The 27,351-nt window shown below is 38.4% G+C and overlaps 1 protein-coding gene across 1 annotated transcript; it reads left to right on the forward strand.

Moving 5' to 3' along the window:
- Positions 1 to 4,987: 4,987 nt before the first annotated feature.
- On the forward strand, positions 4,988 to 26,456 carry kcng1 (potassium voltage-gated channel, subfamily G, member 1). The gene is made up of 3 exons (XM_008414570.3): positions 4,988 to 6,881; positions 15,680 to 16,519; positions 21,540 to 26,456. Exons 2-3 carry the CDS (start codon positions 15,737 to 15,739, stop codon positions 22,317 to 22,319), a joined length of 1,563 nt encoding a protein of 520 aa, XP_008412792.1. The 5' UTR covers positions 4,988 to 6,881; positions 15,680 to 15,736; the 3' UTR covers positions 22,320 to 26,456.
- Positions 26,457 to 27,351: the final 895 nt, after the last annotated feature.

Here is a 27,351-nt window from a genome sequence, read left to right on the forward strand (position 1 = left end):
ACAGACACAGCTGGTGTCATTTCTTCCAGTTCTCTCTTTGGATCAATAGCACATTGCTATTGAGTTTTCTCAACAAAAAATGCTAAATACATAAAATGTGTCACATAACTTCAGTTTTGTTCTGCTTTAACTAATTGTTTGTCATTTAAATGCATGTGAAACTTAAAAAAGGCACCGGTTGATCCCAAATAGGCTGATGCAACTGAATCACTTTAGGCTGTCTTCGCTCATTTACACACTTACAGCTATGTCAACACTTCACCCCTGCTAAAGGTGTGTGAAAATTCTTAGAATAAATTCATCTTCTGTTGCAGGAACATAATGTGAAATTATCGAAAAATATATTCAGACTGAGAGAAAAAATATATGTGTCAAATAACTGTTTTTAACAAAATCACTGGTGTTATTTCCTTCGCAGATAATAACTTTGGCAACCATCTTTTGTTTTTTCCGACAGCACTGAGAAAGAGAGGTTAGCTATTTCTCTGCATAATCTGTCTAGATTATCCAGAGTCTGAGTTGGACATGAATTGCATAGTGAAACTTATTCATCCTTTACTTCAAATTAGTCAAAAACACATTAATCAACATGTTCTATATTATTATTTTTTGCCTCATATGTTGATGAAGATAAATGAAGTTGTATCACCTGAGTGGATGATTTTTAATTGGTGCAAATCAGTGTCTACATAACTTTGTACAAGTCTAGGTGACATTTTTGTCAGGTCATCGCTGCCATGGTAACACTTTATTTGAAGGGGCCTGCATAAAACTGACATGACATGACAACAACTGTGATGAACAGGAAGAAGTCTTTATGAATGTTTATGACTGTATTGAGGTGTTATTCTGTAAATAATTACATTTGTGGTCCAAAGTTGACACTTTCAATGGACTTTTAATGCAATTTTTTATGCAACTTTGCTTTAAAAGTGTCATTATTTACCAAATACTGCAAAGTTGACACTTTTTCATGTACTTTTACTGCAACTTTCCATCACAAATGTCATTATTTACCAAACTTCATGGTAACAGTTATAAACATTTAAAAACATAAAGACTCCTTCATATTTATGTCAGTCTTATGCACACTCCTTCAAATAAATGTTACTGTTTCAAAGCAGGTACATTTCCTGACTCATGAATATCAGCACAGACATGATTTAGATGAATTTCATGTTCTGGTGTCTTTCCTATTTTGAACAGCTGCTCAGAAATTTGTGTCACATTGTATTCATACAAAAGAGGAACAGGCAGTCATAAATTACTAAATGTCTTCAAGAATACAATTAAAATAAAGTAGAGGGAGATGTTTTGGGGGGCTGCACAGTGGCGCAGTTGGTAGAGCTGTTGCCTTGCAGCAAGAAAGTTTTAATGCATGGAGTTTGCATGTTCTCCCTGTGCATGCATGGGTTTTCTCTGGGTACTCCGGTTTCCTCCCACAGTCCAAAAACATGACTGTCAGGTTAATTGGTCTGTCTAAATTGCCCCTATGTGTGAGTGTGTGTGTGTGTGCATGGTTGTGTGTCCTGTGTGTCTCTGTGTTGACCTGCGACAGACTGGTGACCTGTCCAGGGTGACCCCGCCTCTCGCCCGGAACATTAGCTGGAGAGGAACCAGCAACCCTCCTGACCCCACTAAGGGACAAGGGTGTCAAGAAAATGGATGGATGGATGGATGGATGGATGGATGGATGGATGGATGGATGGATGGATGGATGGATGGATGGATGGATGGATGGATGGATGGATGGATGGATGGATGGAGATGTTTTGGTGACATTTATGTTGCAGGTGCAATAAATAGATCATTAACAACATTATTCTCCACAGAATTTACTCTTTAGGGTTTGATCTCCACATGAAACGACTGCAGCAGAAAAATAATTTATTTCAAGGCTTTTCAGAATCAGCTCTCTGCTCCTCCTAAAGCAGCATACCTTCTTCCTGGCTCAGGGTCACATAATAGGAAAATTAGATGATCCGTCTTTTTTATCCTCCTACACTCCTCTTCCCAGATAATTAGTCTTCATACAGCACAGATTGCACCTATACTGGAACTCTGAGCAATTTCTCAAGTATATTATCACTTTAGGTCAGAAACAGTCATTAAAAAAGTGCATTATGAACATGATCCTCATTACCATTAAGATATTTGTCTAAATTATTTTAAAAATGAGTTTCAACAGCAGCTGACATGCTCAGAGGTTTTCATCACAAAGGAAGCCATTTTGGTTCCTCTGATGACAATGGCACATTAGAGAGCAGCAGCTGTTGAACTAATGCAATAATGGAGTGAAAGAGACTGTTTGCCTGTTTGAATGGAAATAAAGAATTTATTCAGACAATCCCTCCCACAGTGTGTTCACCCCCTGTGACTCTCTCCATGGTTGAAACTGTAGAGACTTAAAGTGCTTGAATGGCTTTTTTTCTACTTAAATCTTTCTCGCTGCAGCGCTGAAATGTCTGTATATCAGTTCAGGATTAAAATAATGCTTGGAGCAATTTGAAAGCCACATGCTTTTAGAAAATCAATGGTAAACGCTTGAAACTTTGTGGATATGTATTTGTGTTTAATGTGGTTACAAGTTTTTTTTGTTTTTTTTCCCCACAGACTAAGTGAGTCAGAGTCTGAGTGGTCCTGACCATCTGATCGATAAACCTTTCATCCGTCCATTCAGCCATTGATCAACTTTAAGAGAGATGATCTAGTTTAGAAGATGCTTACTCAGCATTTCCTTCAACATTTTAGTTCTTCACTACCCAGATGTTTTTGCAGGAGTTTGGTTTGACACAGTCTGGAGGTTGCCTCACTGAACAGCAGGTATACAAGGCTATGTAGAGTAGATTTTTTAAAAATAATTATTATCGATTTGCTGAAGCACTGTCAGGAAAACAATAAATGATTTTTCTGGAAATGCTCATGAGAAATTACCAAAAATGACCAAAAAGGGAGCAGAAATGTCTAAATTGCCTCCAGTAATCTTACAATTATAAAGACCATTAACAGAAAGTACAGTTCAAAGTCAACATAGTTGTGTTTATTGTTTAACATGAGGTACAAGAGTTTATAAAAATTGGTTTGCATACATTTATGTAACTGGTAATAGCATTTTTCTGTTTCAGGAAAAGATGTGTTTCAAAAGAAGGATTTTAATCTTTGCTCACCTCAGTGTCAGAAGTTTTAAAGTAGAAATATTATGTAAAACCAATTTTAACATAACAATTTAATACCATACCTGGAGTGTTGCTTTATTCCTTTCATGCATTTTGGAGAAATACTTTAACCTCCCTTGGCACCCATTTTGGTCTCATCTCACTTTTTCCACAAAGATTCTCCTCAGAGCTGCAGTTTCCAAACTGAGCTTCCACCTCAGAGATTTCTCATCCCCACTCAGCTCCTGCAGACTAGCCAGCAGCAATTAGCAAACACTGCGTATCAGTTGAGTTCATCATACTATCAGTCCAACGCTGGTAAAGCATTGCTAAAGGCTTAAGCAGGAGCTTCTTAAAGAGACAGAGGCCCAATTTCAATTCTGAAGTCAAATTTCGTTTAAGTGCTGTTTGACATTTACAGCATTTTTATAACGTAAGCTTACATACCCTGCGTTTCTGTTATAAATGTATGCAAAACGTTGATATTCGATTAATGTGGACGTCACTAAAAGAATCATCATCCTCCTGCCACTTCCTGTCAACTTCTTCGTCTTTTCTGCAAGTAGTAACATCCGGTTGTTGGTCACATGACTCGAGTGACGCAAAAAGATCTTTCCATTGCAATTTTGTGAAATACACTGATTTTGAAAGTTTAAAAAAACACCTCATCCTAGCGCAAAAAAATCTTTCTTTTAAGCAAAATTATTTTCATAATTCCAAGTTATACTATTATAATGTCAACGTTACTCAATTGTGCTATAAAATGGCACAATTGAGCCTGGAATGTGAGCCTGGAAAATACATAATACAGGTCCCTTAATATTCTGGCACTGAAATGAGAGAAAGCTTGAAGACAAACAGATTGTTTGCTGTTCCCAAAAGACGCCAGCTCATTCATCTGTTCTAGCCTTGATAGTGCTGCATTTTATTCTCTAACAGAAAGTCATTTTGATTACAAATGTTCTCTGATATGTATGTTTTAGTGCTTTCTTTTATGACCTTCAGCAGATTGTGTGCAACACCGAACCTTTTTATTGCATAAATGCTCTTCTATCTACCTCTTTTATTTATAACCTCAATGGAAGACAGTGCTTTAGTGAATCTGTTGAAAGGTCTATTTTTTTTTATCTTCCCTGCAGTTTAGAGATAAAAGGTGCCTTTGAAAGCGAATTTGACTGTTGAGGACAGGGGGATAAAAGTGCCTTAAATGAGGGGGTGAAATTTTCTCAAGACAGAGCACAAGTAGAGCGGAAGAACCAGCGACTGTGAGATCGTTTCATGAAATGATGTAAAATCCAACAAACTGAAAGAGAAATTAGTAATCAGGACTCAACAGGTGACAACCTGCAGGCACAATCACTGATGAAAAGACCTCTGGAGAAATGCATGCTTTGCTTTCCTAATTTTGTTCTTCTTCTTTCGATATTCGGATGGATTTATGTTTTAAATCTGCCAGCAGTTTCACCAGACTGGGGTGAGAAAGCACAGCATGCCTGAATCCCGGTGTGCTGCATGTGGATCAGGATGATGAATTGCAAATACAGCAAGGTGGATTTGTTATTTGTAGTATTTCTGAATACCTTTAGACTTTTTGTTAGCTTGCCTGTCAAAGAGAAGTCAAATGGAAATGTTATTTATTTTTCCAGCTCATTGTAATTGTATTCAGACACTAACATGTCCTGAAACGGATGAGGAAATGACCATAAACCCAGATAATATCAATAGATATATAAGCAGATTATAATACAAACAAGAAAAAAATGTAATTAGAGTTATGTTGCACTATTTTTGATTGAATCATACTTGAATTTATTTATTGATCTGATTAAAATTCAGGAAAAAGTAACTTTCTGTGTAAGGTAATATAAATTGGACCTCTTTGTCTTGTAAGGTGTCTCTTTTCGACAATTAAATAATAAAATAAACAATCACATGACAGGTTTATGCCAATAACACAACAAAAAATCCCAGATCATGACAAATCTGAGGACTGCACAGATGCAGTTGGTAGCTCTGACACTTTGCAGCAAGAAGCTCTTTGGTTTGAATGCCGCTCTGCAGTCTTTCTGCATGGAGTTTGTACAGATTTTGAACCTAACTTTCATTTTCTATCCCAAACTCAAAGTTTGACAACAACAAAAAAAAGAAAAAAAATTGGAGAAGAGTCATGATGTTGTCATCCCTGGTACGTCGACCTCATGCATCACTGCATAACACAACTGAAAAAAGAACGTATTGATCGCAGCGTCTCCAGCCGGAATGTGAGCTCATACAATTGAGATTTATCTAGTGATCTGAGCAGAGAGGAGAGGAGGAGGAAGTCAGGAAAAAGGGCCTGGCTCGAGGTTAAAGAGCAGCTCAGACTGTAACGTTCTGGACGCATTCATCCATCCAACTTGCTTATCCAAGCAGGATCATCAGGGGAGGCTGACCAGAAATGTTAAAAGCTCTGTATTTTATCAGCTTCACCTTGTATAAGCCATCAATCCAAACATGCAGCTTTGAATGAAAACACAAATAAATATGATAATCATTTAGTTCTGTGTTACAGTTTACACATCATGTCCATATATTTCATTCACCTCAACATAACAGCAGCGTCTGAGAACCCAGGCGAAGTTTTTATGATTTTTTTCCACCTCAAGGTTCCTGTGCTATTTTTGCAGCCTAATGTTATAATGATGGAGCTCCTTTCCTTTGTGTGTATTATCACAATCATCAGTTCCCTTTAGTCACCCAGCAAACAGCGGCTCTGTTCCGAATCTCAACAACCCCGCACAGGAACTGCACTTGACCTTTCCTTCCCTGCATACGTCTCTTTGTGAAAGCAGCCATAAGCGGCTGACAGGGGAGGGAGAATGCACCAACAGTTTTTAGAAAAAGAAAAATTGTGCAAATTTAGGTCTTTTCACTGCACCATAATGGGTCATTACTGAACTGAGGTGAAAATAATTTGCTGAGATTGACCTGTCATGTCCAGATGTGTGTTCATTTTCAATTCAGAAGGGAATAACAAACTTTACAAAACATGGTGAGGGTTTTTTTTTTTGTTGCTTTTCATACTTTCTGTGCAGATTTTAAATAAAATGCACACATATTCATGTAATTTATGAACATTAGGAACAGAAAAAATAGATATTAACATTTGTAGCATTGTGAAACATGTCCTCTTCATCGCGTACCTCATGATAGCATTTTCCACCACTTCTCTAAATTTGGACACCCTGCTGAGTCTCAGGCAGCCCACTGCAGCCCTTCCCTCCTCCTCTTCCTCCCTCGCCTTCAGTCGAGTAACCCACTTGACAAACATAAACCTTCACGTGAATTTACCAGCAACAGACGCAGATCATTCCCATTTAAAGGTGAACAGGAAGAACAGGATATGCGGTTGCCATGGAATTCTCTCAAAAGCTTTTGGCAAACTGGCACATCCCACTTCTGATGTCAGCACTCGGAGAAGGAAGCATGGAGAGCGGCAGGGAGGAAGGGAGGGAAAAGGGTGAGGAAGGAGTTCAGAGAAAAGAGCGAGAGACGAGGGAGAAGGGGAAGGGGTGAGGGAGCGAGCGAGGGAGGGAACAAGGGAGGCAGCCTGTTGCTCCTGATCATCAAACAGCCTCTTCGTACTTCACAAGCTCCAGCGCCTGTGTTGAGATGGAGCAGAGTTGAAGCAAGAAGGAAACACAATTCTTCATCTTCATGTTTCCTGAGCAAGGATACAAGAGCAAAGTAAGTATCTTTTCATTAAAAGATCAAGTAAATGTGATTTTTAAACTTTATTTTTCCTGAGGGAAAGGATGCCGTTTCTTTTAAGCAAGTTTGTCCTTGGAGGAGTTTTGCCACACTGCAGTGTGGATATTTCCACAGCTATCTGGATGAGGGAAACGAGAGCACTTGTTACCTGAGAGCTCCAGAGAAGATGTGCAGAAATTTTCCCCATCTTTTGACACCAACTGGAGCGGTGCTGCAGGAGAAGCACGGAGCAGAGCAAACATTTCCTGCAAAGTGAGCTTCTGATTCAGAAAAGGCATTATTTGTCTTTCACAGATCACAGCGATTTGCATGCTGGATGCTCTGCATGTACACCATGGTAACAAGGCTGTGGCCACATTTCAGAGTGTTATGGTCTGTAAACATTTGCTGATATCTGAGAGACAGAGTCCGGCTTGGACACTAGATGCTCTGCATCGTTGTCTGAATGGCCACTTGATATCACATTCACTCCTCAAAATCAAATTATTTTTTTTAATGAGAATTGATGAGGGAGAAACTTTCACAGCACCGAGTCCTCAAACAGCAAAACCTGGCTGATGTTTCGAGTCCGTCCATCATTTCCAAGCACAGACCATGCTCTCACTTTTAAGATGATGGCAGATTATGGCATGTAATGCGATTACATGTCCGCAGCTCTGATGCATGGCCCGAGTCTTTGGGGTCAGTGATATATGATATGTAATACATCAAAGGCTCTCCCTCCTTCAGGTAATTGTGACCATAATGAGATGAACTAATGACTTTTTTCCTGCTATAATAGAGTCTGTCTGATTCTCTTCCACAAAGAGGAAACCATAAAGTAATTAAAATATGCTGTTCTCAGGTGCCATTTTAGTGTAATGTTCAGCTTCCTCTGCAGTCATTGGCCTACCTGGTTAAAAAATGTAAAAAAAAAAAAAAAACAAACCTTGAGCAATTTATACAATTTTATTCCAGTAACATAATCTCCTAATATTTCTTTAAATAAATGTTTTTCACTTATTCTGTTTAGCAAAATGCTGCACTTATTAATTCCTCAAAAATACATGTAACTGAAGCATATTTTATTTTTGCTATTCTTTTTTAGGTTAATCAGAATGTCTTAAGAACTAGTTTAGAACATGGCTTTTAAATCAGGTGTTGTTTTTAAAAAGCCAGGGAAATAACTACAAGCTAATTGGTTGGCCTCAAGTCTCAAAACAACCAGCAGACGCCATCTACCTGCCAACATGTTGTCTTTTCCGTCCAACAATCAAATGAAACAAAAATTGAGCTTTTTTGCATCAAACACTTCAGGTTGATATGGGAAAAATAAAAAACCAATTAGAAAAGCACTTCATAACCACCAAGTTAGAGGATTTGTGATGTTGTGGGTCTGTTCCTCTTATTGTAATCACATAATGTCTATGTTTGGATTATCAGTAGCCTGAAGAGGAACGGTCAAAGATCCCTCTTTCTGGATGCCCCAATTAGTGAAATGTTGTAGAAAAAGACGAAAGGCTGTAAAGTCGACTAAATGTGGTTCTGCATCAGCAAGACTGCTAAAAACTTAGCAGTTTGTATTTTTATTAAAAGCAGTTTTTCAGTTAGATACATGCATTCAACATTTTTCAATCTGAGATTGTGTTACTGAGATAAAAGGTTAATTTAAAAAGAATAACATGATGTGGTGGGGGGTGAGGTTCAATGTGAGTTAAAATGCATGAATGAATGTAAATCTAATAGACTTTAACTCTAGCTTCATTTATATACAGAATGTGGTGGATTAATATTAATATTTGTGTGAAAATGTTGAGACATGCAAAATATTGTGTCAGTTTTTATTTTAATGCTTAGCATCAAACCAGGATGGGATGAGTCTCTTACTCCACTAGTTGATCTTCTTCAATTTGACTTCACATCCATCACTTCTGCTCCAAGGAGAGCCCTGTGGCTGTTTGTCAGCTCCATTCATTCCATCTCATCAACCAGAGCACTTCTTCACTCTCTGTGTTTTAGTGTTAAAAGTTCAGGTTTTTTTTATTTTTTCAAACCAGTCTGGAATCGACCATTGCCCTGGTCAATTCAGCCCACAGAGACCGAGCGAAGATCCTTTCAAACCTGGTAGACAGGGGAGGGTTTCCGCTGCAGGAGGATGCGCCCAAGCAGATCCTCCGAGACATTTATCAGCGTCTCCGAGACAAAAAGACTTGTTTACACAGCCCTGAGGCAGTTAGGTGGTCGCATGACTGCTGCCCTCACAGGAAGAAAAGGCATCAAAAAGATGAAAAATGATGCACACAGTCAATACGGAGAACTTAATGTTATGCAATCTTTATATAATCAAGTTAGATGAGCACTCACAAACAGTGAGAGTGTGCAATCATCCACTCAGGAAAGAAAAATGCCTGGGATGGAAAAAAAAAAGTAATGTGATTATCGACTAAATCTGAGGTATTGATGTAAAGTTAGGATGTTGCTGCAATATTTTTCAGACAGGGGATAATATGGAGCAGTGGTGCTGAAATGTTTGGATTTGTTGGACCAAGGACAGACAGAGCTGGCAGGCAAACTGCAGACACAAAGTGATGGAGGTGCGATGTTTCTGCTGGCTCTTTTCTCTGAGCAGTTTCATCCAATTAAAAAGTTTTTTTTTGTCTTGTTTTTGAATAGCAGATCAATTTATTTTACTTCCTTTCCTGATTAAATGAGTTTAAGCCTTTAGCTCTCTGTTGTTATATCAATTTCAAAGACTGAAAGTGAGAAATATGCAAAAAGATCCAGTAGATTGCCAGAATTTGGCAGAGGGATAATGTCACATTTTGAATGCTGAAAGAGACAAAGATAGTGATGGAAAATGCTCTAGTTTGAAATTGAGTTCATCATATCAGGATTTATATGCAAATGAGGTCAGGAGATTTTTATAAGTATTGTAGCTTGGAGACTTAACAAACCGGCAACCTGGTGGGATTTCAAAGTTTTATGGAGAATCCAGGCTTGGAATTTATCTCAGAGAGAAATGTCCAGTTGAGACAAAAACTTTCATTTCAAACTGAACAATTATGGGTGTCTTTGGGCAGATTGGTCTATTTCTGGTTCTGTTCTGAACAACATTGTAGTTTTGTTGCTTTCCAAGTTCTGATTCAAACTTCATCTTTCTTCACGTAATCTGTTTTTTTTAATTAAATGTGCTACAACATTATAGCAATCAAGATATGATTCCTAATACAGACTGGTGTCACACCAGGCTTCTCACACCATGAAAAGACGTTTCAAGCTAATGCAGTACGGAAGAGGAATGGAAATGGAGAGAAAATACTTAGTGCAGAAGAGAAAATAAGGTGTCTATTACTAATAGTTATCAAAAGAAAACATTTGTTAGTTGATTTATGCTCACAAACAACATTGTGGTTGCCTTCTTGGTCCGGCAGTTGACGCTGCTTGGAGCTTTGGTTGTAGCGTTGCTATGAGGTTTATTGTGTTCTTGTCCCACAAGTTTCAAGTTGTTCCTTCACTTTAATCCAAGGTTTCAGTTGTTTTATAGTCTTGGATTAAAAGTGTTTCCAGCAGAAACATCATTTTTGGAAATTAGGAGAAATGCTTCTTCATGTTTTCCACGACTCTTCAACATGTTTCCATTACTGATGATTGCTGCAGTAAATCATTACATCTATTTTTTTGTGTATCAACAATGTGATTGTGTGCATCCATTGGAAATTTTTGTTGCTGTTTAAGATAATAATGTATGACATGGTTAATGTAAAATATTTCCAGAAAGTGAGGCTTCAAGCAACATGTCGTCATCCAGGCTTTTCTGTTTTAGTGGGCATGACACAAAAGGCTCCTTTTTCATTTGCAAGATAGATTGCTAATTTGTATTTTTCAAGATTTCTATGCTTTTGTCTCTAAAATATAAGAACATTTCTCTTTTAAGATCCTTCGTGGTGCTGAAACTAACTGTATAATAGGAAGAAAAACAGCCATTAGTGCTAACATAGCTCAGGACTGAAAAACATTATCTCCTGAGAAGCAAAGAGCAACCCACAGCAGTGGACCACAGACTGGTGGAGAAGATTATAACTCCAAAGCTCGCCCTCCTTCCAGGGTTTTCTGTTTGCATTAATACCACCCACTTCCTACTGTTTACAACTATTCCTGCAGGAATTACTGTAAGAAAAGGTCTCTGGTTCAGATCTGCCTCTGGCGTGCCTGACTGTTTCAGCGTTTAACCAGATTTTAGACGGAGACAAAGGAAGAGTGAGACGGGCAGGTCTTGGCAGCTTTTGTGGTCCATTTCTGGAAACACCAGGCTTTTACGGTCTATTAGAGAACAGTGAGCTGTTAAAGGAACAGGGAGAGAATTGGTTGTTGTAAAAATGGGCACTGTGCAAACTAAATGGTTTTCAAGAACATGACAGATCTCAATTATCAGGTGATATCTGTCATCCTGAAGATCTCATCGCAGTACCTTGTGGTTTCAAGCAACCAAAATGGAAGAAAATAACACAAAATCCTTCTCAGTCTGAACAGCTCAGGCTAGTGTGAGTTTTGTGTGTCCAGAAACACTGACAAAAAGTCTGTTACTCATGAATTTACCATGTGTCTGTAATTCACAGAATGAGTCAAGCTGAATTGCAAATCCCTGATTCAGAGACAGATTGATCAAATCTGTTTTGCATAACGCTTCCTTCAGTACTGTAGAACTACAAATAGTCGCAACTAATACAGCAATACGGGTCTCTCAACATATGCTCCTTCTATCAACACACTTCTGATACAATCTCAACTGTTTCTTAGCTTTTCTTTTAATTTAACAGCAGCAGTTAACATTATCTCGCCCCTCAGCTGATATGGATGCTCTTCGAATTCTCCTGTGGATGGAATTGTGGGAAACACGGTTCAGTCAGGAAGCAGAGACTCACATGCCGGTGACTCACCAGGCAATCTGGAGAACATGCCCTGTGGCTTAGCTGCGATAACGCTGGCACCGAAAGAGGCCAGACCTCAGCCGATCTGGTGGGGAGAACAGCCTTCATCTCTCCTTCAGAGAGAGAGAGAGAGAGAGAGAGAGAGAGAGAAAGAGAGACTCCGTCGCCCCCTCCTGAGGATTCATCAGAGCCGCGGCGGAGCAGAGAAAAGAGTTCAGAAATCGTTTCTGCGTCTGTGAAGAGACAAAAGCACAATCACTTTAAAGACAAAGTGAGAGATCAAGCAGGCCTCAGGGGGTTAAGTGTGATTTAATCCGGTTGGAGGGGAGGCTGAAATAGACTCCATCACATCCACACTACAGCGGTGGGTTGTAGGTGTATGAATGACCTCTGCTACACAAAAGCAGGGAGTGTGAAAAGTGTGAAAAATGAAAGAATTTACATAGTTTTATTTCTGGAGTTTATTTTTTTCCCCAACTACAAACACTGGCTGATTTCATAATCAGGCAATGTTTCATACTGTTTTCTTTGGATTTCATAATCCAAAGAAACTTTGAAACTTTATCACAAAATGTTCATATTTGTGGCTTTAATGTTAGAAATTATGAAAAAGTTGTGTTGGTATTTGTTCCCATCAAGTTTTTCCACATCAAACAATTTATAGATAAACAGATGGTAGTTTTATGTCTTCAGATTCACATTTAGCAGCAAGAATTCGCTCTTAGAACAAAAATTGAAATGAAGCAGAGAAGAGCTCAGTGAACAACATCTGGCTTCATGGGTGGAAGCTCCTGCTGGCTGTAATCAGTTCGGCAAACAAAAGCTGACAGTGCAGGTGCCTAATAACCATTCAGTCGACACCCACTTCCCCATTTTAGAAGCCAAGACCTTCCTCCTAAACCCAAGCTGGCATTGCAGCATTGACAGTTTAATCTCTGTCAGGCTAACCTGCCTCCCCCTAAATTACTGTAATTGATTCAATTAGTGTGTACATTGGCCAGGAGTTCCTTCTTAAAACGATGATGCACAGTAAAAAAAAAGCTCTCTTTTCCTCCCTCTTCCTCTTGTGTTTTCTCTTACCTCTAAAGAAGAAAAAGCGTTAAAATATTGAGTTACTTTTTCTCAGCTCGACATCTAAAAAATTCAACAGGTTACTCAGGGGGTATGGAAAATATAATCTCCTTGTAGCATACAGATAATAGTTACATCAGTGAATTATCTAGCACTCAGAGGAACATCATTATTTATAATTCCCAGGCTGCAGCGGGTAACAGATGTTTATGCACACTGCAGGGGGATGAAACCGTTATCTCTCTATGCCTACTGTATCTATCAGTGATCGTGTTTAATGATTCATAAATGTCATATTTCCTGCTTCAGATGGTGAGAAAGACTTGAAGGGATGTTTTCAGAGCCCCTTGTTAGCCTGTTTGGAGAATCTGTCGACATGCAGAGAGTGCAGCAGAAAGTATTTTAAGATCTTGATCATGTTATATCCTGCAATGACTTGAAGGAAAAATCCATTTTTTGAATAAGCTGCTCATAACTATTGAATAATCTTTGTCACAGTTGGCCTGAATTGCTGTTAAATGTACAAATATTTTCAGACTAATGGCACACTTACAGATTTCCTGGATTAAATATATTTTTTGTTTTTTGTTTCATTTGTATTATTAATTTTCACCATAACTGGAAAGAAATGACAGCTTGTCATGTTGTTCTTTCTAATATGTGAAGTTTTTATGTGGTGCCTAAATCAGGAGCACAGTTTCTCAAACTCATTCCCAACTCAACCTATTTGCACTTCATCAAATCACAGTCCATGCATTTACATGCACAATTTTATTTTTCTGATTGTATCCAAAAACAGAAGCAATTTGAATAATTTTGCTGCCTGCAAAAGGTCAGGAATCTTAACATTTCCGTACAGTTTAACTTCTTACCCTCAACTTCCAGTCTTTAGTAAAAATAATAACTCCTGCATATAAATCTGCCAGTAACACAACAAAACTGTATCAGTTTGCTAAGGCAAATAAGGAAACACCATTAAAAAATAAACAGAATACTGTTTATTATTTCAGTTTGAGCAAGAAAAAAACTGTAGCATCCTGGTTCTTTACCATGTCTGTGTTTCTACAGGTTTGGTCTTAAGTGCATGTATTCCCCATTCACCAGCTTAATCAGACTTTAAATAAATTAACAAAGTTCATAAAATTATGACCTCTTCTATCAAACTAACAATCTTTCTATCTATAAAATAGCTAATATATTAATGGGACTATAAATCATAGATTAATTTACCACGTTGGTGGTCAAAACTGGTTTGAAATAAGCAAGGTATTTTTTTTTTTACTATTTATAAAAAGGTTGGGTATGAAAAGACTAAAGGTGTAATAGTTTGAAAGCATTGTTATATGTTGCTATATACTGCTCAAAAAAAGAAAGGGAACACTTGAACAACACAATATAACTCCAAGTAAATCAAGCTTATGTGAAATCAAACTGTCCACTTAGGAAGCAACACTGATTGACAACGGGGACCCTCGTCGGGTCAATCAGTGTTGCTTCCTAAGTGGACAGTTTGATTTCACAGAAGTTTGATTTACTTGGAGTTATATTGTGTTGTTTAAGTGTTCCCTTTATTTTTTTGAGCAGTATATATTTCTTCTAAATGAGTGAACTGCACTGGTGTGTTCTGGTAAAGAGGAAGCTGAGCTGAAATGGGAAGCTCTCAACTTACCAGATCATCTTCATTCTGAAGCTGAAATTTGCTTTTTCCATGGCTTGTTTGGGTCAAATTGAGGAAGTTGTGATCTCAGGTGTTTGACATCCTGGTTGCCTCCCTTTGTAAGTTTACCACTTACATCCAAATGTGAAGAGAAACCAGGAAAAAGCAAAACACATTGGAGGGAAATCCAGTTGAAGTTCCAAAAAATATTTTACAGCGTCACTGGGGAGACATGGCTCTGAGTTTCTTACTTAGATTGGTTACCCCAGCAACCTGATCTGATCTATGTTAAATAACTGAGCTTTGATTTGGCCTTGGTGAGAAAGTTTCTAGCTTTCTTTTCTCAGTGAGGCTTGGCCTTTGTGCTGACCTGTTGATGCAGTCATTCATCGTCCATTTGACTGACAGTCTGTTGGTTTCTGGCAATAAAAATAAAGTCTGCATCAGGTGATATGGCCTCAAAGATTTATTGTCATTTGAAGTGCTAATTTTCAATAAACACAGAATCTGAGCAAGTTTCACAGATTAAAACTTTTTTAAAAATCCGTTTTTTTTTTCATATTTGTTAAAACTGTTACCATGTCTTAACAGTTTGAGACAGATAATCAGTGAAAAGATCGATCACCTCCACCTCCTTCTAGTGCTACTGTTCCTGTCTGAAGAAATGCAGCTGCTAGTTAAAAAGAACCAATCAGAGCCAGGAGGAGTGTCTCAGCGCTGTCAATCAACTTGTGTACATGCTGCTTGATGTGCTAGTGGCAGAGAAATAACTTATCGGTACAGGAAGACTACTTATCTAGCATCATCTGTGGCCATGCTAACGCTAGCTACTAGTGAGGGTACATAAGCTTTACTGAGAGCGATAAGACCCTCCTCCTGGCTGTGATTGGTTGTTTCTAGAAAGTACTGGGAGAAGACAAACGAGCTTAATTTATTCACAGATTATCTGTCTCATGCTTTACTGCCACAACATAGTGACAGAAAAACATTTTTTTTTCTAAAAGACACATACCTTAACTATAATTATTCATTGGTATTTAAAGTATTCATCATCACTAAATGAGGAATCTGAGCACACCCCACGATAGGTGAACTTTATGAAGAATTGTCGGAGTAACCAGTTTTATTCTCTCTTTCAGTCTGTGAGGGTGAGATCGCGCTGATGGGAGGTTGAGCACAGGGATGTGACAGTAAAGATGACCCTGCTGGCGGGTGATGGTTCTGACTACGACTACAGTGCCCTAAGCTGTGCCTCTGATACTTCCCTCAATCAGCCTCCCCAACAAGAAGCAGAGGCTCGGAAGGGAGCCTTCTACAAAAGGGCCCAGCTCGCCCTGGAGCGCACCACCGTCCCTGACAACACCGCTTTGTCCGGCGCCCGGAAGATCCACGCCATCATTAATGTGGGTGGCCTGCGCTACCAGATGCCTTGGACCACTTTAGAGGATTTCCCTCTGTCCCGCCTGGGCCAGCTGCACCTCTGCAGCAGCTTTGATGAGATTATGCGCATTTGTGATGACTACGACGTGGCACACAATGAGTTCTTCTTTGACCGCAGCCCCTGTGCCTTCAGGACCATCCTGACTTTCTTGAGGGCGGGTAAGCTGCGCTCCCTCAGGGAGATGTGCGCTCTCTCGTTCAGAGAGGAGCTCCTCTACTGGGGCGTCCCGGAGGAGAGCTTGGAGTGGTGCTGTCGCCGCCGCATGCTGCAGCGTGTGGAGGAGTTTGAAGCCATGGAGAGAGCAGAAGAAGAGGATGAACTTTTGGAGGACCTGTTGGATTCGGAGAACGGGCACATGGAGCGCACGGCTGAGTCCAGAATCAACTGGTGCATGAACAAACTGAGAGATATGGTGGAGAGGCCTCACTCCGGCCTGCCAGGGAAGATCTTTGCTTGCTTGTCAGTGTTGTTTGTGACCATCACAGCCATCAACCTCTCCATCAGCACCATGCCGGCTATGAGAGAAGAGGAGGAGGCGGTGAGTAAAAGAGCGTTTAACATATAAAAGCAGTTTTATTTAAACAAATACAGCAAAGATGCAGGAACAAAACAACAGATAGCCTACTCCATGGGCATGAATGTCTTTTTATTTCTGGGCTTTTATTAATGCATCTGAACAAATCTGGTCACAGAATAAACGTAATTTGCAGAGTAAACATAAGTGGAACTGCTGTGTAAACAGTCTTAACCCACTTCAAAATAAAAGGATGATCATGAACAATTTTCCACAGGCAATAACCCAAATTTCAACACAGATGTCAAACTTCCTTCAACTGAAAGTTTACAGAAAAGCACTATAGAATTTATCCAGAAAAAATATAGATTTAAGCTAAACATTTTTTACACGCAAAACGATAAATTAGCTTAACTATTAGCGTTAGTGGAAATGTGTCCACCACTGAAAACAGGTTTTGCTACAATCATTAATAATGGTATTCCAGCATCTTTTCCTGGATTATTCCTGATCAGTATGGGCAATTTTTGATATTTTGGGAGCCACAATTTTACAAGGAAAATCTAATTTGAACTCTGCCAGTTCTGATAGTAAGAGTGGTCTGGGATCCAGCCAGAGTTATTAAAAAAGTCCTCAATAAGCATTCATGTTAAAGAATATTTAGATAAAACCATACCATACCAACTTTATTTATAAAGCACTTTAAAACAACTACAGCTGATACAAAGTGCTGTACAACAAAAAATTTTAACAGTAGGGAATGTGAAAAATTAAAGAAATTCTTAATGCTTTTCTCTTCATATTGCTTAAAATGAATCTGTATGAGGAGAAACTTTGAAACTTTTTATCTGACCTGTCCAAATACAACTTTTATTTCCAAGCTACCTTTTCATTCCCTCTCAAAGAAAAAAACTCAAGCAATGAAACTTTTCTGGTGGTTTACCTGTTATCCCTGCGAACATAGAGCAAGTTGCAGGAATAACATCATTGCTTTTTACATGTCAATATTCTCCCCACCTTCATCTCCTGAGAAAACTTCATAAGCTCCTCTTCCTCAGCCTTAACCTATTAGAGAATAAAAAGAAGTTCCTGGAAAGAATGTGATCCCAAAGGCAACAAATGTTGCTCTAGTGTGTTTTTCTGCCTTAATGCTACTACCATAAAGGTGTAAATAAACTTTGCTGGAGGCATTTTGTCAGTCCCAGATGTTTCTGGCTTCTTGGTTAAGCCAGGAATCTCTGGAAACATTTGTGATTTTAACTCTGCTTTATAGAGCCTCACAATGTTTCCCAAAACTTAGTCTGTTGGGTTTTTGATGCAGTGCTGTCGTAAGGATTACAGATCAGTAGACCAAACCAGAGATCTCAGTGGATTGCTCCGAAACCCTTTTCTGAAATTCATGATTCCTCAAATAAAAAGTTTAGTGAGGTTCTGCACAAATGTTAAAAGTTTTTATTTAAAGAATATTTTTTAAACAGTTTGATGATTTAAAAAAAAAAAAACATTCTCAGGAAGTTATTCAGATTTTTTTACCCTCTGCTCTTCAAAATCTTTACCTTTCCTAAATCCTGTTTTGTACTAAATTATTGAAAAATCAATTGCAGGTCTAAAGTTCAATTTTCCTTAACTTTTTTTAATGTGCATATAGAAAGAGTATTAAATCAGCATTAAATTAAATCATTTTATTAAATTGATAAAACAAAAATTATTAAATCAGTATTAAGTTTCAAAAAGCGGGCTGCACAGTGGCGCAGTTGGTAGAGCTGTTGCCTTGCAGCAAGAAGGTTCTGGGTTCAATTCCCGGCCCCGGTCTTTCTGCATGGAGTTTGCATGTTCTCCCTGTGCATGCGTGGGTTTTCTCCGGGTACTCCGGTTTCCTCCCACAGTCCAAAAACATGACTGTCAGGTTGATTGGCCTCTCTAAATTGCCCCTAGGTGTGAGTGTGTGTGTGCATGGTTGTGTGTCCTGTGTGTCTCTGTGTTGCCCTGCGACAGACTGGCGACCTGTCCAGGGTGACCCCCGCCTCTCACCCGGAACGTTAGCTGGAGATGGGCACCAGCAACCCTCCCGATCCCACTGAGGGATAAGGGTGTATAAAAAATGGATGGATGGAAGTTTTGAAAATAAAAGAAGTTTTAAAATGGAGCTCCACATACAAGTTTTTTTTTAGTATTTTTAATTCTTAATTTTTAATTCTTTCTCCATTAATTTTATTTAATAACTATTTATTCTACAATGAGCATGCAAATACGTTGCTTTATGGAATCATCAATAGATTCAATCTAATCACAGCTAGTTATGGCATGTTTCATTGCTGTCAAATTAAAAAAAAGAAAAAACACACAGAGAAGAGAGACTGCTGGAAAAGCAGCGGCACATAAGAGTTGTTGTTTTCCAGATTGGAAAAAATATTCATAGACATCACAGGATGTATTATTATTGCATTTTACTTCAGTCACAGCTTTAATGAAAAACCTTAGCCTTCACTTTCACATAAAAGGAAAGTGGATTTTTAGCTATTCACACAGAAAATGACAGAAGTTTTATAAATAAATTCTAAATCTGAGCTTTTACCTCAGTGACTGCAGATTATATTTCCAATTGCTAACAGGAAGATTTAAAAGTGATGCAAAACAAGTTTCTTTAGGCTCAAAATTTTGAACTTTTCAATATTAAACTGAAATGTAATGTTAAAATCTTCTTTATTACACATTTCAAAACCAAGCCCAATCCCTGTTGATGAAAATTAATAAAAAGAGTTCTTGGGATGTAATTGAGTTCAAACATTTAGTTTGAGCCAACAGGCCTCCCTTGTACTCACGCCTCATTTTTCTTAATATGTCTCTGCAAGACTGCTTAATTAAAAGTGGCAACAATCTGATTGTAACAGACTGCTTCTGGTTCCTGTCTGCCAGAGAAAGTTTTCAGCTTCTGCTGCGAGTTTACTCAACATTTCCTGCAATTCTGCAGTATTTCCATTATGATATCATAATATAAGCATTCCAAGTCTGTGGTATGTTTACAACTTTAACCTTTCTGTTCCCTTCAAATGTTTCAACACAGTTTCAACTCAACATGACATGGACAAACCCCTGTATTGTGTTTACCTACTTAATTTGGAAGTTTAGGCAAATTATGAAGTATTTTGAGTCTAAAACACAATTATAAAAAAATCTGGCTATTTAAGAAATACGATCTCTCTTAGTCCTTGATTAGAATCCCAGTGGAAACAAGGACTGGACTCATTTCTGTAAATGTTTCTCTTGGCAAAACAGCTTGAAATGAAGTCTGGATGGGGAAGGTTACTGTACACACATTTTTGGGTCATAGACATTTTTAGAGGTGTTCCACTGATGTCACCCTCCACACTTGATTGGGTCATTCTCAAGATTTCTTTAAGTGAAGTCCAAGGCTACGTTCAGACTGCCGCCTGAAGCGACCCAAATCCGAGTTCTTGTGAAATATGGTGGGGTTTGGGGTTTCTTGCGTGGTCGTCACACTTATACTACTTGTACGTAATGAGGAATTATAATATTTGTATCTCCTGTGTGAACTGCAAATGGCTTGAAAGTGTCCCGCATAGCAGTAGAGGGCGCAATAACCCATAGATGTTTTTTGCAACCGCCATAAAAAGAAGAAGTGTGCAGTGTTTGGGGAAGTAAATGCGGATGCTAATGGTGAAGCTTATCTTACAATTTGTAAGTTATTGTCCGACCCGTTCCAGCACACTAACAGCTTAATCTTCATTATCGTCCGCACTGCTTGTTGCTTTTCTTCCTGGTCGCGGATGTCAGGGCGCAGAATCGAGACGTTCAGGTCTTATGAATGCGGCCTGGCAGTACAGACTCAGGTCAGATCTGAAAAGATCAGGTACGTATCGGATATCAACGTTTCCTGGGTCGTATTCTAAAAAATCAGATCTGTGTTTTTCAGTCTGTCATAAAAAATCAGATACAGGTCGCTTGGGGGGAGGGTCGGAATTGGGTCACTTCCAGCTGCATTTCAAACGGAGCCTTATTTACATTTTTGGGTGCGTTCACATTGCAGCCTGAAGTGACCCAATTCCGATTTTTTTGACGTAATGCGACCTGTATGCAATCCCTTCGTGTGAACAGCACAGGTCGGATTCTTTTTCGAATGTGACCCATATCCGATACGTATCCGATTCAAATGCGACCTAACAGCCAGGTCGCATTCATCCGAACTGAACGTCACTGATACTCAACAAATCTCACCATTTTGCGTCCTGATACGCGCAAGCGGGAAGAAAAACAACAAACATGACGGACTATATGAGGATTATGTTGTTAATATGCTTCTCCAGCCGGACAACAACTTCAAATATGTAAGCTAAGCTCCACCGTTAGCCTCCATGTTTACTTCCTCTTTCTACTTATGGCGGTTGGCAGAACACTTAGAACGCTGACGCTATTGCGCCCTCTACTGCGCATGCGGGACACTTTCAGGTCGTTTGCCCGTTCACACTGCAGAACACATACAGGTCGCATTTACTGGCAGTGTGAACGGCCCCGGCAAAAGAATCGGAATTGAGTCACTTCAGGCTGCAGTGTGGACACACCCTTTGAAACAATGTTTGAAACGGTTATGGTGCGTTCAATTTACAATAGGAAGTTGGATTTTCTGGTTCCGAATCAGAGAAGTTGACTAGAACTGGAATAATCCCTAAAGTCAGATTACTAACTCGGAAAGTCAGCAATCTGTTCTGTAGTGCGAATAGGTTTGTATTAAAGAACAGCACAGCAACAGCAATGACTTGTATAAAGAGTCTGTTGTGACACAATCATAGATAAGTTAAGGAAGTGGACATACATATTTTAAGGAAAGGCTATAAATGAATACAAAATATATGAATGTAGGGGAAAAAAACATACAAAATAAAATAAACCTCCAAAAAAAAGCCATATGTTGCTTGTGCAGCTGCATCCTTTTCTGGTTAGTTTCATGCTGATGTGGCTCCCTCTAGTGACTGTAATGTGCTGATGGCCAGAGTGAGATTTTTTTAAATTTATTTATTTTTTACAGGGCACATGTTCCAAGATGTGCTACAACATCTTCATAGTGGAGACCGTATGTGTGGCCTGGTTCTCCTTGGAGTTCACCCTGCGCTTCATTCAGGACCGCAGCAAGTTGACCTTCTTCAGAAAGCCTCTGAACCTGATCGACGTGGTGGCCATCCTGCCCTACTACATCACGCTGCTGGTGGACGGGTCGTCCAAGGGGGAGAAGCGCCTCGGCTCCGGCAGCAGCTACTTGGACAAAGTGGGCTTGGTGCTACGCGTCCTCAGAGCGCTGCGCATCCTCTACGTGATGCGGCTGGCTCGCCACTCGCTGGGCCTGCAGACTCTTGGCCTGACGGCGAGGCGCTGCACACGGGAGTTTGGACTGCTCCTCCTTTTCCTGTGCGTGGCGATTGCTTTGTATTCACCCCTTCTGTACCTGATTGAGAATGAAATGGCCGCCACACAGGAGTTCACAAGCATCCCCGCGACCTATTGGTGGGCTGTGATCACTATGACAACCGTTGGTTATGGGGACATGGTGCCAAGGAGCATCCCGGGTCAGGTGGTAGCGCTCAGCAGCATTCTGAGTGGCATCCTCCTGATGGCGTTCCCCGTCACCTCCATCTTTCATACCTTCTCCAGATCATATGTGGAGCTGAAGCAGGAGCAGCAGAGGATCCTGCAGAGGAGGACACACTTCCTGCTGCGTAGCCGCATGGCCGGCCTGGGCAGCAATCTCTCCTTAGAAAGTGACATCCTGTTTCCCGTAGGGCCACCTGAAGCCAGAGAAATGAACAACTGAGCCTGCAGTAGACGAGGACAACATGTGGTTGTCTAATTACAAGAACAGTGCAGAGTGGAAAGAAGATCAATATCACGCATTGGACTTTTATGCTTTTATCACATTGCAACAACAAACTTAAAACTGCAGTATGTAACTTATAAAGAATATGTTTTGTTTTTTTGTGTGTTTTTACATATTTTTTAAACCTGTCATCATGTCGTGACAGTGTAATATGCAAAAGATAATCTGTAAAAAGATTGATCTTATCCATCTCCATGAGCTAGTACTGCCATCTAAACAACTGTGCTGCTCCCAACCAAAAACAACCAATCAGAGCCAGGAGGAGGGTCTTAGCACTGTCAATCAAACTCATGTACTCGCTTCTCACTGAGAAACAACTTACTGTTTATCTGCCGTCATCGGTGGCCATGACTGAGCATTTAAAACAGACTCTGCTAGCTGCAGCCGGGAAGGAAATGGGAGGGAGGGAGGATGAGCATCACCGCACCAGATTGTGATTGGCAACACTAAGTCCCACCTCCTGGCTTTGATTGGTTGTTTCTAATTAGCACTGTGAGCACTGGACGAAGGCAAAGGAGCTTGATTTTCTTTCACATATTATCTATCGCATATAGAGACGACATAATGACAGTTTCAATAAATATGTAAGAAAAACAAAAGAGAAAGTTACATATTTCTTTGTGAAGTGTATGAAAAATTGGATTTTCAGTGGTAGACCAACAAAATGTAGTGCATAGTTCTGATAGGGAAGAAAAATATACAGATTTTATTTTATTTCTCTACCTAAAAACATGTGAAGGTGCGGCATTATTTTGTATTTAGCCTTTTTTTGTTCTGATACCCCTAAATAAACTCCAATGCAAATAAATACTTTCAGTTTAAATAACCCCATTTCACAACAAATGATTGACGCTCCAGAAATATATGCATATATTGTAATTTAATCAATTTTAACAGCAAAAATTAACCATTTGAGTCAGTTAAGGGACAAACTATAAACAAAAATGCAAAATCATTTAACAGAGGGAAAAGTTGAGACATTCCAGTCAATAATTTCACACCTTGGATAGAAACAGCCGAGTCATTCACAGCATCTCGATAAGATCAGGATCTGGATTTATGTTTGGCCCAGGAAATTTGTACAAGCATTCATTTTTATAACTGCCTGTTTTATGAGACTTATTTAAATCTTAACCTTAAGCTTATGCAGTCTTCTTTCTAACACTCTTTAGTTTCACTTCAGCAGTCGGGAGAAGTCCAAACTAAATGTCTGAAACACAACAAACCTCCTTCAAAATGCTGAGTTATGATTTTCCAATCGTGCGCATGATGTGAGATTTTTTCCAGTCTAAGTAACTAAATGTGGTAGTGAATGTTCAAATGTCCAGATATGTCAGAAAAGCAGGCAGTCAAACCAGTCCTATTTTTTTCTGCACAAACTTAAATCAATTCCTTACAATAAAATTATTGAGGCAGACTGAAATTTAAATACAAATATTCCAAAATCGATCCTAGTTATAAAAGCAATGCAATATCATTTTGCAACAACAATTGGTAAAAAGTTAGACTCTAACATTGTGTAATTTAATCTCAGCATAAATGCATCTATTCTGCCTCAGACATTTTGGGATATCAGAGTAAAAGTCCTTCAATTCCAAAGAATCCCACAATTACCAGGTTTTTACTTGCAAATGTGTTGAAAATATTTTATTGTTTGTGTTCCACTTCACAATTACGTGCTACTTTGTGTTGGTCTATCGTGCAAAATTTCAATGAAATACGCTGAAGTTTGTAGCTGTAAATTTAGAAAGGCGCTGTTGGTGGATTATGTGGAGACAAAACAAAAAGCAAAAGCAACTAGTGCTTTTCCTTCAGGAAATCAGGTTCCTGTGTAGCATGAAAGCACCTGGCAAAAAGTAAAAACATCAAAGCATCTCTGACACATTTCAGTTTAACAGCTGAAGGCTTTGCAAAGCATTGAAAAAAAGTCAAAGCCATTGTATTCAATTAAAAATGTAGATACAAAGACTTTGCTCAAGATCAAGCTGAATTACAAACAATTAGCTGCATGTGTCTTATTATGCAACTAATTCTGCTGTTAGTCACATTATAGGGAGCTTTTGCATCTAGTTTACTTAAAGCAATAGGAGTTTTTTGAATGAAAGGTCCATCCGTCTCTCCCCACACACTCAACCAAATACACACCAACTCTCCTGATGATGTGTATTCTGCTGATTTGATTAGATATATCTTTGAAAAAACTAAGAATAAATTTTTAAAAAAGAACAAAAAACAGAAATTTTAAAATTCATTACCTCTTTTTGTTTTGTTTTGCTTCATGACACCCTACAGGTCATGCCGAATCTTAAGATTAGAAAAATGAAAAAAATATATATTCACATTTTTCATTGCAGAATGTTAACTAGGTTGTAAATAAAAAGACACAAGAGCAAAGGACAGAAAATAAAGATGGCCGTGTCATGTCATTTACGCACAAACAGGCTGTTTCTCAGCTGATTAAAAGTTTAAGAATATAGATATAATTCTATACAAATAAAAAAACTATGAAAAATTATGAAATGTGATAAAAGTACTCAGTAAACAGTAGTTCTTTTGGGAAAGTTTCTCCATGTAGTATGGATGGCTTCTTGCAGGTTTCACATTTTACAAAATCTGAATTGTTTTCATCCTGGGGTGTCCAAAGTGTGGCCAGAGGGCCATTTGTGGCCCTGGAACTGGTTTTTTTTTTGACCCCCCCAACTCCAGTTCAAAAAAGATCTAATTTTATTTATTCAACTTTTATTTATAAAATTATTATTGACATTGCTTTCTTGAAATTGAAAATATTAAGTCTACAGAGCATTAATCATTTTACAAGCAAACTTTTCTAAAAAGCAGAAACATATTTATCCAGAGATTTTACTGAAAAGTCGAGTTTCTTGCATCCGGTTCAACTTTTGTGTAATTTATTAAACTCAGCTTAACATAGCAAGTGTTTTGAAAGAAAATTCTCCAAATTTAGTTTTTGGAGCAAATTTGCTCAAATGAGCCCAAAAGAAATTGAAAATGGATTTTCAATTTTGGACATTTTTTTAATTTTTCCAAATTTTGCAAATGTTTTGTTTGCAAAAAGGACTTTGCAATCAAGCAAAATCCTTTTTAAGTTTTGTATCTACAAACAGAAACAAAAACATTGCTATTTGCTTTATTTTAGTTTTTTTTCTTCTTCTTTTTTTCTTGACCTTTGAGATTTTCTGACTTGATGACAAAATGTTTGGAGGCCTCTGTTTTGTTTTTTCCCTTCCAAGGAATATCACAACTGAATGTGTGGTTAGTCCAGGATTGGTTGTGCACAAAACAATAATTATGAAGGACACAAAAAGTGGGGAAGGAAAAAAGCTCTTTAAAAAAAGCAATGCATTTCAATAAAATGAATTATGCTACAGCAATATGAAGTCTTTGTAAAGTGTAAGAGTTCAAGCCAGACTCTTAGTTATCAGTGTTAAAATCTTAAAATACACTCTGGTGTAACATTAAGAGCATTGGTAATGTTTCTTTAGGAAACCATTGTTTTTTCCGAATTTAAAATCTAATGGATTTGAGAATCCATGGTGCAGATCGTCTCAGTGTAACTCAACAGGAGCTGCTGTGTGTTTATCATAAATCCTAAAGCCGTAATGGATTTACTGCCCAAGCTAAAACAGTTAAACTCTTAATCCACTGAGTGTTTCCTGAGTGACTGTGAAAACTCTCAAAGTTTGTTATACTCCGCTCTCCAGCACAGTCAGCATCTACATATTAATTATGTTGTGGTAATTGTCCTTCGTCCTCTCAGCGATGCTTCATATGCAATTTCTGAAGATGATTGTCTCTAAAATTGCTGCTGTGGCTGTGAATAGCTGTTTATAAATGAGTTCCCCCCGTGGGCGTGGATTACACTGGGGTTTTGTCTTTTTGTGCATAATGCTGTCTGATTGCTTCTCATTCTGACACAACATTTGCAGATCTGAGCTGGAATCCAAAGTCTGGGTGTCCAGGTTGTGCCTGTGTTTGGATCCCAAACATAAGTAGTCAGGAAAAATGTAATGTTGTCTGTTCAATTTTTAAAATTCATTAAAGAATAAGAAATGACAAGTGATAAGGGAATTTTTTATGGCTGATATTTCTTCACCTAAGAGATTCATGCATAAAAAACATGGAAACATCATATCTAGGAAAACCGGACCATTGCTGCAGTTATAGAATTTTATTTGTTTTAAATGTCAAACTTAGAGTTTGACAGTCGTTGTGATACAGGATAGGGAAAGTAGAATAAGCAATGTGTGAAGTTGCAAAGCTTAATATCAGTTCCAATACACATTTTCTTCAAAATGTACTGAAAACAAAAAAAAAATCCCCCTCAAACAGAAGAAAACAGAACAAAAAATACAATCACTCCCAAATCCTGACATTGTGAAATAGCTTTTATTGATAAATCATCCAGCAGCCACATTTCATTTCAATGCTGTTCATGAGGTTAATTTTTTAAACTAGTAGGTTCTTTCTATAGATTTTACATTTATTTTAATCATTTTATTCACATTTGAATATTTTATTGAAGTGTTATTCTTGTGAATCATGTTCAGCTCGCTATGTGTTAGCTGTTCTGTATTTATTGGGGAAATCCAGTGCATTAAAGAGATTTTTTTATTTTATGGCGTAAAAGAAAGAATGCTTCAGGAGAAATTATTGGTACACGCTGAGCTTTAAACTTCTTGTACTTAAGAAAAAGAAACTTCCTTTGATATAGTTGAAGCTTTAAGGCCTTTGTTGTGTTTTTTTTGTTGTTGTTTTGTTTAGTTTTTTCCAGACTCTTCGGTACTTTAAACACATTATTTCAATTACTCCTAAATCCTCGGAACACCTAAAAATACAATTTCTTACAAAACTTACAAACTTTGGAGTAATAAGAATATTGATACATAGTAGTTTTAAAAATTCACTGAAAAATTGTATACATTTTGACAAAATTTACGTTTATTACTATCCA

Source organism: Poecilia reticulata, chromosome 7 (assembly GCF_904066995.2).
Source record: "Poecilia reticulata chromosome 7, P_reticulata-male-v2, whole genome shotgun sequence".
Classification (NCBI taxonomy): domain Eukaryota; kingdom Metazoa; phylum Chordata; class Actinopteri; order Cyprinodontiformes; family Poeciliidae; genus Poecilia; species Poecilia reticulata.